Below are 10,702 nucleotides of genomic sequence, written 5' to 3' on the forward strand. Positions count from 1 at the left end.
CATATATAATTTTATACTCTTGTTTCAACACAACCCAAACCAAACCAGACATACACATGAATTGGCATGCCTAGCTAGTAGTTAATTAGAGACGACTATCTAGTGTACGAAATCACCGATTTTTAGTTATGAGAAAAAAAAAGGATAATTAACTAACTAAATATTATATTAATAAATTTTGAATATTTAAACCGCTTCCCATGTAAGTACTGTATAGACTCAAAAGTTTAGACAACAAAATCACAAATTTAAATAACAAATGAATAAAGTAAGGGTTTGACTTAATTAGCTGTATGTTATTAAGGAGATAAAATCTCTAAATTCAGTTGGAATAAAAGAAATTTAACCAAATTTATTAAATCAAAATGAGTTTAAAATACATATGATTTTCACATAGATTTTTAAAAAATATATGTGAGAATTACCCGCTACATTAGAAATATATATTTAAAATGGTGTTAAGTAAATAGACTAATTTTTTTTTTTTTAAAAAAAAAATCCTACAAGGCTACAATCCGATTAAGAGGAATACTTTATTCTCGGCAGGCGATAGCTTTATATTGGTTATAGGTTTGCATGGCACCAATGGCAAATGCCTTTCCCCATTGGCTCGCTCTTCTTTTTGCTTTATGGGATCACCTAATACTTTGACCACAGGGTAAAGGGCCCAATCATTCCCACCATCACAAAAGTAAGCAAATAAATAAATAAGACAAAAGACAAAAACTTCTAAGAAATTCTAACGAAATGACAAAGATTTTCTTCTCTCCATATCAAATCAATACAAATAGGATCATGTGTTGTCTAATCTCTACAAATAAGATGGTTTTTCATTGCATTATCATCAAATTATTTATCCATGCCGGCCATGAGTAATGGTTCCTTCCATTTGGCCAAAGAAAATGGCTCTACCACAACTTCAAGTGCCTCATTATCAAATTGCTCACTTTTTAAACCCAAATACTTCTCAACATAAACTAACAGCATTAATTAAGAAGGGGGAAGCCACTTTGGAACAAACAGAGAGAGGGAGAGAGTAAAAGCCATGGAGCTTCGATTGCTTCTTTGTAAGATCATCATCACAATCGCCTTGCTTGGTTTGGTTAGCACATTAATGAAGATGTGTGAAGCTCTAATATTGAAGCCAAAAAGGCTTCGAGCAATACTGAGAAAACAGGGGATCAGAGGCCCTCCACCCTCTTTTTTGCTTGGAAATATTGGTGACATGAAGAAGATGAAATCCTCACCCTCAAAGGCTCAACAAAAAGGAGAGCAAGCAATAACCCACAATTGCTCTTCCATCCTCTTTCCATTCTTCGACCAATGGAGAAAATCATATGGTAATTAATAACATCAATTTAGCTTCAGCTCTCAGATGTTCTTGAAGAATGTGAATGGTTGTTTATAATAATGTATACAGGTCCAACATTTATGTTCTCACTTGGCAACATACAAATACTGCATATGAACGATCCTGAGGTGGTGAAGGAAATAAGCATATGCACTTCCTTAGACTTTGGAAAGCCTTCCTATCAATCTAAAGAGCGAGGTCCTCTGCTTGGTCAAGGGATCCTGACTTCAAATGGAGCAACTTGGGCTCACCAGAGAAAAATCCTTGCTCCAGAACTATACATGGAGAAGGTTAAGGTTCGCCTCAAATCGAACGTAGCTACTTTTGGGTGTGAGAAAACAAGAAAAAACTCGCTTTTAGGCGGAATACATTCTGCTTTCTCATTGAACTTAAATAGAGAAGAATTACAATTGTGGTTGATCACATCAAGCTAACAAGATAAGCATTGATGTGATAAGGTATTTATCTAGCTAATTAATACAAGAGGATTAATTACAATCAACCACAAGAGGTGTGATTGAATATAAACAGATTACTTAAATGTTATCTGTTTGTATTACAAGAGAGAAGTAAGAGTAGTTAGAGTCCCAGTAGGAGTAGGAAGTTTACGGCGGCTGGTTGTGCTCTGGCACTACGCTCGAGCGCTCTAGTGATTGCGCTCGAGCACCCTCGGGATGGTATTGCGCTCTGGTACTCTCTGATACTGCGATCGAGGGCTTAAGTGATTGCGCTTGATCGCTCTCGGGATGGTATTGTGTTCTGGTACTATCTGGTACTGCAATCGAGCGCTTAAGTGATTGCGCTCGATCGCCCTCGGAATGCCATTGATCTCCTTCCTTAACATCGGGTAGGAGAGATCACAATTGTTTCATAAAATTCGTTTACGAGAATATCTTTATTGAATGAGAAAAGGGTTAATCCTAAATTAAATACTTATTAAAAGTCGTAGAGGGTAGTATTCAACTCCTTTGTACGTTGTGTAGGGCATGATGAACATAATGGTGGATTCCTCGATGGCAGTGGTGAATTCATGGAGGAGAGAAAGTGAGGGTGGAGTTGCAGATGTAAACATTGATGAATATATTAGAAGCTTTTCCGGGGATGTAATTTCAAGAGCCTGTTTTGGGACCAACTATGCCAAAGGGGAGGAGATATTTTTAAAGCTTCGAGCACTTCAAGAGCATATGTCTAAAAAGATTTTGTCCAATGGCATTCCTGGAATGAGGTTTCATCTTTTCCCCACCCAAAATCACTTTATGTCTACCATCACATAAAAAGGTTGTTTTTTGATAAAAAGGGGTTGTTTGTGTTGCAATCAATCAGATATCTTCCAACAAAGAGTAATAGAGAAACATGGAAGCTGGAAAAAGATGTCCGCGCTTTGATTCTCAAGGTAGCCAAGGAAAGAAAGGAAGCAACATCAGGGAATTATGATTTGTTACACATGATTCTTGAAGCTGCCACCAACAGTGGATTTTCCCAACATGAGACAGACCGATTCATTGTAGACAATTGCAAGAACATATACTTAGCTGGGTACGAGACTACTGCTGTCTCTGCCATGTGGACATTGATGCTGCTGGCCTCAAATCCAGAGTGGCAAGCCAGAGTTCGTGCTGAGGTGGTAGAAGTTTGCGGGGGTCAAACGCCTGACGCTGACACGGTTCGCAAGATGAAAATAGTAAGTGATGCCGGACACATTGATTCAAGATATTGAATGAATTTAATCACTTAATTTATATTCTAACAACTTTAATCATCGATAGTTGACAACGGTAATTCACGAATCATTGCGACTTTACCCTCCGGTGCCAGTGGTGTCCAGGGAGGCATTAGAAGATTTGAAATTCGGAGATATTCAAGTTCCTAAAGGTGTCAATGTCTGGACCTTGATGGTTACCTTGCACCAAGACCCTGATATTTGGGGACCTGATGCCAAAGAGTTCAACCCTGAGAGGTTTGCCAATGGAGCCAGTGGTGCATGCAAGCTCCCTTATGTCTACATGCCTTTTGGAGTTGGTCCGCGTACGTGTTTGGGGCAGAACTTTGCCATGGCAGAGCTTAAAATTCTTATAGCTCTAATTGTCTCCAACTTCTCATTCTCCTTGTCACCAAAATATAGGCATTCCCCAGCAATGAGGTTGGTTATAGAGCCTGAAAATGGTGTCAATCTCCTTATTAAGAGGCTGTGAACAATAAGCCTACCGGCTGATAGTTGGTTCTTTGGACAGTTAATCATATTTATTGATGTAATTATTAATAATGGTTTCATGAAATTTTGTGGTTAAACTTGTTACATGTTACATGTAATGAATAAAAGGCATGCTCTGTTTTATCCTAAAAACAATGTGTTTGATTGGGGCCTTGGATCCTCTTAAAACAAAAAAGAGTCTCAATATTAAGAAAAGGTAATCCTCATTTAGTAATTATGTTAAGCAAAGAAAAGGTTTACTATATATATTTTCATACTAAAAATGTTAAATATTGCACCTATATCTAGGAGCAAAACCAAGATTTCAAATGAGGTGGACAAATCTAAAAAATTGAAGATCTTTTAAGGGTAAAAACTTAATTTTGGGGGTCAAACTCATAAATAAAATATAAAATTTAGAAAGAAAAAAAAATTAAAACTTTTGGAGATTTTTAAAAAATTTGGGCAGGTGCAATTCCACCCCAGCCTACATCTTATTTTATTACATTGGGTTGATGTAACAATACTCATAGCTCTTGATGTTTTTTTTAAAAAAAAAACAATAGCTTATTCAATGACCGATAAGCATTGTCATATCATAAGCATTGTCATATCATACCAGTGACATACACGTTGCACTTTTCATAATTTTAGTAGTAGTAAATAAGAGTCAATAACTTTTTTAGTACCTAGGTTTTCCCTTTTTTATTGTTTCCCACTTAGATTTCAAATTATATCACATATGATACTTAACTTATGGGTAAAAGACCAATTTAATACCTTCGTCGTATTCTATCAAACCAAACTAATTTCGGCTTTGGGGTAGCGCCACCCCATATTTGTCTTTTTCTTTTTTTAAGTTTTGATTTTTAAATTTTTTTTAATTAGATTTATGAATTTTTTTTTTTTTTTTTTGTTAGAACACGTGGCATATTTTTGTTATAACACATGTCAGTCCATTAATTTGATTGACGGAATGGTAACAGAGGTACTAAATCGATATTTATCCATAAGTTATGTATCATTTGTGATATGGATTAAAACTTAGGTAAAAAAATAAAATAAAAAAGTGAAAACTTACGTACTAAAAAAGTTATTAACCTAGTAAATAATTTAGTTTCTACATCTTCAATTAAAAAAATGGTAAAAGCCCAGATTGCATTGCAATTGTAGGCATATAAGTCATTTTGCCTCCAAATTCCAAACCCAGAAATTTGATAATTAATTTGACACCTCCAAATTCCAATTGCTTGTTTGTGCCATTCGATTGGCAAAGACATGTTAGGGCTCACTCCTCTCTCACACCCACCACTCCCGCTTCCAATTCGCTCAACTCCAAGACCCTTCTCAGCTTCCCCACACAACAATCTGAGCTTCCCTTCTTTCTTCTCCAAAACCCAATCCCAAATCCCAAGAAAACCCACAAGATTTCTGGTTCTATTCGCAGAGAACAACGATGGGTTGAGCCAAGATTCCAAGGACAGGGAAGACAAAATAGAAGAAGAAGAAGAAAAAGAAGCTGGGTCTAATGGCGGCGGCGGCGATGATGGTTTGGGGAATGATCGGAAACCCATATTCAGTATCAGATGGGGTGATCTGCTGGACCCAGATCCTGACAATCTCCTGGCAATAGCATTGACGGGTGTTCTCGCCTGGGCAAGTGTGCAGGTGCTTTGGCAGCTCTTCTTCATCTCTTTGGCTATTCTTCTGGCCGCTCTCAAATACTCCTTTATTGCTGCTCTTCTTATTTTCATTCTCATTACCCTTCTCTGAGTGGAATTACCATTGTATACTTTCTTCTTTTGAACGCAAATATTAGTTTTTTTTTTTTTTCTTAATTTAAATTTTATATATCACTTTAATATATTCTCCAAGCATTTTGATTTTTTTTTTTTTTTTTTTTTATATGAAATTTGAAGTTGTTCAGACAGACTACAGGGGATTATTTATTTTTATTTTTTTCTAAATATTAATTTGCTGGATAATGAGCAATAATCCGTACATACAGCTGACCACATAATGATCGTATTGTGTTAATACATGGGTTATCTTTCAACAAAACAAAGTGAAGAAACATATTCACTCCAGCCTCATGGACATGCTGGTAGAGTGTTGTTGAGTTAGTTTCTGCAAAATGGTTGGGCATGTATTAGGGCATGAGTTCGAATCTTTGCAATAGAGAATTTCAACATATGTCTGATTAGTATTAGCCACCTTAGTTCTCATTGATGCCCTATTGAGGCTGGATTAAGCTATGGCTCAGTCGGACTTGAGGAAGTGCCTGCTGTTCTCACCGTCTAGGCCTCTCCTATGTGGCTTTCAGCGGGTAGGTGCTACTATGGTCACGCTCAGGTAAGATAGCCACAATTGGTCTCCCCGGCCTACTCTTTTTATTAAAAAAAAAAAAAAAAAAAAAAGATAGATGTTGTTAAGAATAGAAAGATCGGGCTAACAAGTTTTTACGTAACCTTCAAACTTAGATATGAATTTAACGTAAAATTAAAGAGTTAAAATTGATAGATTTAATCTGTTTAATTAAATGAATTAAGTTATAGTTGACATATATAATCTTTAACTCGTGCCTCGACACGATACGATCTGAACTCTATACGCAACATTTAGGATTGTTAAGTTTTCATACGATTAGCAAATTCAACACGAAATTAATTTTTAGGATTGAGGAGTCTAACTTGTTTAATTAAAGAAGTTAAGTTAAGATTGACCTATATAATCTTATACTTAAGCTTTAATTTAAACCTAATACATAAACATGAATTGCCACCCCTTATAAATTATTTGTTGGCAATTTCCTTTGCTAGAGAATACCTTTGCATACAAACTGTTACACCAATTAAAACTGGCTGAATAGGGAAAAGGATCCTCTCCATTTCAAATCCCCTCCATTTTTTCTATTTAGTGTATTTTGAAAAATAGTGTTGTCCAAAAGTTTTAATGATGAATGCATTACTCTTCAAAATACACTAAATTATGAAAATAGAGGAAATTTGAAATGGCGAGGATCATTTTCCCCTCCGGCTGTGAGACCACAATAGAAGAGAAACTATAAATTATTTAGCGGTACCAAACATCCCATTTGCAAAGCTTTTCAATCGGCTTAATCTATCAGAAGCAGAAACACTTGTGGATTATTTACTGTCAAATAACCATTGTCCATTAAAGGGATTTGCAGCAATTTGTACAGTAAATTGTAAGACATTTTATATAAGAAATAAGATTTGGTTTGTCCAAGTACCTACTCGATCAAGTCCCATATCAATCAACTCTCTGACAATTATTGTCAGAATTGATAGCAACTTGTTGCATCCTTATCCTCATCAGAGTATCTATCAGATATAGAAAGGAGCCAAGCACCATTGAAAGTTCCTGTCAGTTTGTTGCATCCAAGACAGTTTATAAAGTAAAGCAACGGAATTTCATCTTTGCAACCTGAACAATCCACCAGTTTCTTGGGATATTACATTGCTGAAGGTGTTGTTGAGAAACAAAAGATGTGGCTGTAAATCAACAGAAAGAAAATTTCTTTAAAATTAACACATTCTACATCCAGTCTGTTTTAAACTACTAGATTAGTCATCAGCCAAAACACGATGACATCAATAAAGGTCACACAAATGGGCTTCAAAGGATTTATCCAGGATCCAAGGCTGAAGAAGGTGCTGTGAAAACCTCTTCAATAGGACATAAACATCAACGCTTCCGATCTTCATGAAACTCCAATTTTGAACTTCTCCTTGTCCTAATCAAATAATAATAACAATCATATTCAAACTTCATCACCTGCAGTCTCTGGTAAATAAAAAAAAACATGACACTTTCCCAAGATATTATACCTATTCATCATCAAATTTTATCTTCTTTGGAGCAGGCTGGACGCTACCCACCTGCAAATTAAGCCAACACGAGTGAGGAGCAGAAACAAAATCAACCATAGATCAGCATAGTTATTCTCCCTTTCCATTATCTATTAATTCTGAAGGACAATTAACTTCTGCAACATGAAATGATAAACAAACAAGGTGTGATTCTTACAATTTCTGGGCATTCATATTCAATACCAGCAGACTCTATTTTCTTTTTCCTTTTCAGATCGCACTTCATGATCTTTTCCACCAACTTCGTGTGCTCTTTTAATGTTCTTTCCTGAATAATCATCATGGAACAGTGAAGAGTTCAATATTTTCTGTTTTTATTTTTAAAGGAATAAAAACAATAAGCTTCCAGAGGTTATCTCTTCATATCCACATCGGATACCTTGTTTTGCCGCTTACGTTCAATTTGAACAGAGTCAACTGGCTTGTATCGGTAATTAAAACCTCTCCATCTATACAAGTAGCAAAGGAACAAATGTAAAATGACCATTGTTCTCAACATGTGCATACATGTATCAAGGTAAACAATTCTAAGACCTCTCATGCTTCAGTTTTACAGTATACTTTTTTAATAAGAGCCCCACAATGTAGACATATCAAGAGACATTCCATTCCTACACTTTTTTTTCCACCTTCCCTACTGATTTTTCAGCTTTTGGACACCCTAAATCCAGATTGGTTGCCATAACGAAGGAAATTAATTTTACCAGATCCAAAAACAGTGGAAACACAGTTCCCATTGTATTTGAGTATACGCCTATTTTTCTCCAACCATTCTGAACAAATCAAAATGCATAAGAATTAATATTGAACTCAATTTCATTTCAACTCATCTTTTTGTTGGGGGTTTTTTTTCACACACAAATTGCTTAGTAGGATGAGAAAGTAAAGCACAAAATCAATCGAGTGTTTACTAGCTTGGTACATAGGTATATAAGTGCTTACACAGAATGTCATGACAAGACAATAAAGCTTTGAAGAATAAATATTTTTAGGACAAGTCAAGAACAACACTTCTTCACAAGGTACAAACATCTTAGAAGAGAGAGTAAAATTTCCTTTGACTTTCATTGCATGAATAAGAAGAAGAAAGTTGAGGAAGTTTCTCATCCTCCCGTTACTTCCCTCATACTTCCCTTATACTTCCTTTCCTATTCTCTTTCAATAAATGACACCATCCAGACACTGGTCATTGATGTGCATCGCCTTCTTTGTGAAGGCTCAACATTCTATAGCAAAAATTTGAAGGATGCAAAACAGCCCAACTATAAAGGAAAACATTGTATATGCTACTTAAACAAGACAATTTTTTTAATGTTATCCTCAGTCTACATCATGTGGATTTAAAAAGAATAATACCGTAGTATATACTAATTAACTGCTTACAATTTCGGATGAACATGCTCTGGAGGAATAAGATGGACTTGCAAAAGATGCTCGAATAATAGTTGATTATGCATACAGTCAGCTACTATTTTTGCCACCTTCATAACAAAAGAAAATCTTAAGACTAACAGTTAAACAGAACTCTAGTGCAATAATAATGATAATGATAGTAGCAGTTAAAAAGTAATGATTACTAACCTCAGGAGACTCGAACTCGATGAAGCCAAAATGCTTTGATTTTCCTGTCTATGAAACAAAAAATCAAAGCAAAAAAGAAAAGTTGATGTCAACAATTAATAAAGAATTTAATTGAGCAATATGGAAGAACCTTAGTCTGCAAATGTTCAATGTGTTAATGTTCAAGGGATTACATTTGAGCTATAATTACAGTCCAACAAACTACCGTCTAAAATTGAAAGTAAGAGCAATTATCCATAACTTCATTTGAAACACACAAAATGAATGCAACGACAAATAAGAAATGTGAGTCCATTTCTTATTAGTAAAGAGGAACCCCCTCCAAGGCAGGGCCATGAAACTTCATGTACCAACCCCTGTCGGGTAAACCACAGACTTGTGCAACGCAATATGATATATTTTTTGTAATGAACATAGTTTTAATACCAACAGAAGAATGGACCTTACTAATTAACAGGTCCAACCAAACTTGTAGTTTATTCTAGAATATGCCCAATACATCAACTAGAAAGACAACATAAAAAAGGGGTCTTATGAATGTTACCTGCAACCGTGAAAATATCTTATAATTGAAATATTAATATACTTCATGCAGAAAACAACCTCATAACCTTTATGGCTACCACAAAATCATTCCCTTTTTGCAAATCACAAAAAGAAAGAGTCATTCCAACCTCTTAGAAAGGTCTACCAAAACATACATTTGGAGTGTCATATGTAACCTCAAAGTAAGATTGCATAAACCAAACCAAACCAAACAAAAGACACCCCAAATACAAAGATGTTAAACATCCACATTCAAACGCTTGTTAATAATAAATAAATTGAAAAAAAAAAAAAAAAAAAAACACTATCTACACACATACATAAGTTTATAATTACAATGAAACCATCATAGATAAGAACAGGTGCCTAACCTTTTTATTCCGTGCAATTCTTAATCTTTTGACTTTACCAAATTGTGTAAAGAAACCTGAAAAAAAAAATCACCTTATACCCAGTCAGAAAATGGACAAACCCCATAGACTTAGTTACCCTTTTTCATAATCTAAAAATAAGCTAAGAAACTAATCACACCTTCCATTTCCTTTTCATAGAACCCATGTGGCACCCGACCAATGTACAGCACTGTAGCTTTATCCTCAATTGGTTTTTGCTCGGGAAGTTTGCGCCCAGGACCACCTTCTAGTGGCTTTGATATGTCAACAAAACAATGATAACGTAATTAACAAACAAGTAAATCAATACATAAACAGAATCTAGAATGTAAAAGACATAACCAGCATACCAAAAAATCAGCAGCTTCGGTCTTACGAGCAGAAGCCACTAACTGAGAAGAAGCCTTCTTCAAATTCTTCTTCATGGCTTTCTTTGCCTTGGCCCCCATCTCACTAGCAAAACAAGAAAACAAAAGATTATAAAAATAAAAAATAAAAATACGAACCCAAAATTGAGCAAAGGAAAATTTGTAAAGTCCCACAAGAAAACAACCACCAAAAAAATCCAAAAATACAAAAAATAAGAAAACCCATACCTCAGCAGATAAGTTCAGTCAAAACCCAGCAACAAATACAACGGCTTAAAGCGCTATTTCGATTGGTGGAGTTTTCAAGCTTCCGAAACCCAGCTGCATGTGCTTTGTGGTCTCCAACACACTCATAAACCCTAGAACTTTTTGTCGTGTTG

General features: G+C 35.3%; 3 protein-coding genes across 3 annotated transcripts; 2 read left to right on the forward strand and 1 right to left on the reverse strand.

Annotated features, from left to right (window-relative positions):
• The first annotated feature begins 1,045 nt into the window (after positions 1-1,045).
• LOC132168022 (cytochrome P450 714C2-like) lies at positions 1,046-3,571 on the forward strand. The gene is made up of 5 exons (XM_059579090.1): positions 1,046-1,340; positions 1,421-1,647; positions 2,335-2,576; positions 2,675-3,032; positions 3,118-3,571. Exons 1-5 carry the CDS (start codon positions 1,046-1,048, stop codon positions 3,541-3,543), a joined length of 1,548 nt encoding a protein of 515 aa, XP_059435073.1. The 3' UTR covers positions 3,544-3,571.
• Positions 3,572-4,769: 1,198 nt separating this feature from the next.
• LOC132167592 (uncharacterized) lies at positions 4,770-5,366 on the forward strand. The gene has a single exon (XM_059578603.1). The coding sequence runs from the start codon at positions 4,821-4,823 to the stop codon at positions 5,313-5,315; it is 495 nt and encodes a 164-aa protein (XP_059434586.1). The 5' UTR covers positions 4,770-4,820; the 3' UTR covers positions 5,316-5,366.
• A 1,595-nt stretch (positions 5,367-6,961) lies between these two features.
• On the reverse strand, positions 6,962-10,698 carry LOC132187989 (uncharacterized RNA-binding protein C1827.05c). Its single transcript, XM_059602413.1, has 10 exons — positions 10,551-10,698; positions 10,305-10,407; positions 10,094-10,208; positions 9,934-9,989; positions 9,017-9,064; positions 8,819-8,916; positions 7,815-7,884; positions 7,593-7,703; positions 7,394-7,444; positions 6,962-7,299 (listed from the first exon to the last, which is right to left on the reverse strand). The coding sequence occupies exons 2-9, from the start codon at positions 10,401-10,403 to the stop codon at positions 7,394-7,396; spliced, it is 648 nt and encodes a 215-aa protein (XP_059458396.1). The 5' UTR covers positions 10,404-10,407; positions 10,551-10,698; the 3' UTR covers positions 6,962-7,299.
• Between the last annotated feature and the right edge of the window lie 4 nt (positions 10,699-10,702).

Source organism: Corylus avellana, chromosome ca1 (genome assembly GCF_901000735.1).
Source record: "Corylus avellana chromosome ca1, CavTom2PMs-1.0".
Taxonomy (NCBI): domain Eukaryota; kingdom Viridiplantae; phylum Streptophyta; class Magnoliopsida; order Fagales; family Betulaceae; genus Corylus; species Corylus avellana.

Coding starts and splice junctions, on each gene's coding strand:
- LOC132168022 (XM_059579090.1), top strand. CDS start 1,046: ATGGAGCTTCGATTGCTTCTTTGTAAGATCATCATCACAATCGCCTTG. Junction 1,648..2,334: donor TATACATGGAGAAGGTTAAG/GTTCGCCTCAAA, acceptor TACGTTGTGTAG/GGCATGATGAACATAATGGT. Junction 3,033..3,117: donor CGGTTCGCAAGATGAAAATA/GTAAGTGATGCC, acceptor AATCATCGATAG/TTGACAACGGTAATTCACGA.
- LOC132167592 (XM_059578603.1), top strand. CDS start 4,821: ATGTTAGGGCTCACTCCTCTCTCACACCCACCACTCCCGCTTCCAATT.
- LOC132187989 (XM_059602413.1), bottom strand. CDS start 10,403: ATGGGGGCCAAGGCAAAGAAAGCCATGAAGAAGAATTTGAAGAAGGCT. Junction 10,209..10,304: donor CCGAAGCTGCTGATTTTTTG/GTATGCTGGTTA, acceptor GACATATCAAAG/CCACTAGAAGGTGGTCCTGG. Junction 9,065..9,933: donor GAATTGCACGGAATAAAAAG/GTTAGGCACCTG, acceptor TTTGTTTCATAG/ACAGGAAAATCAAAGCATTT.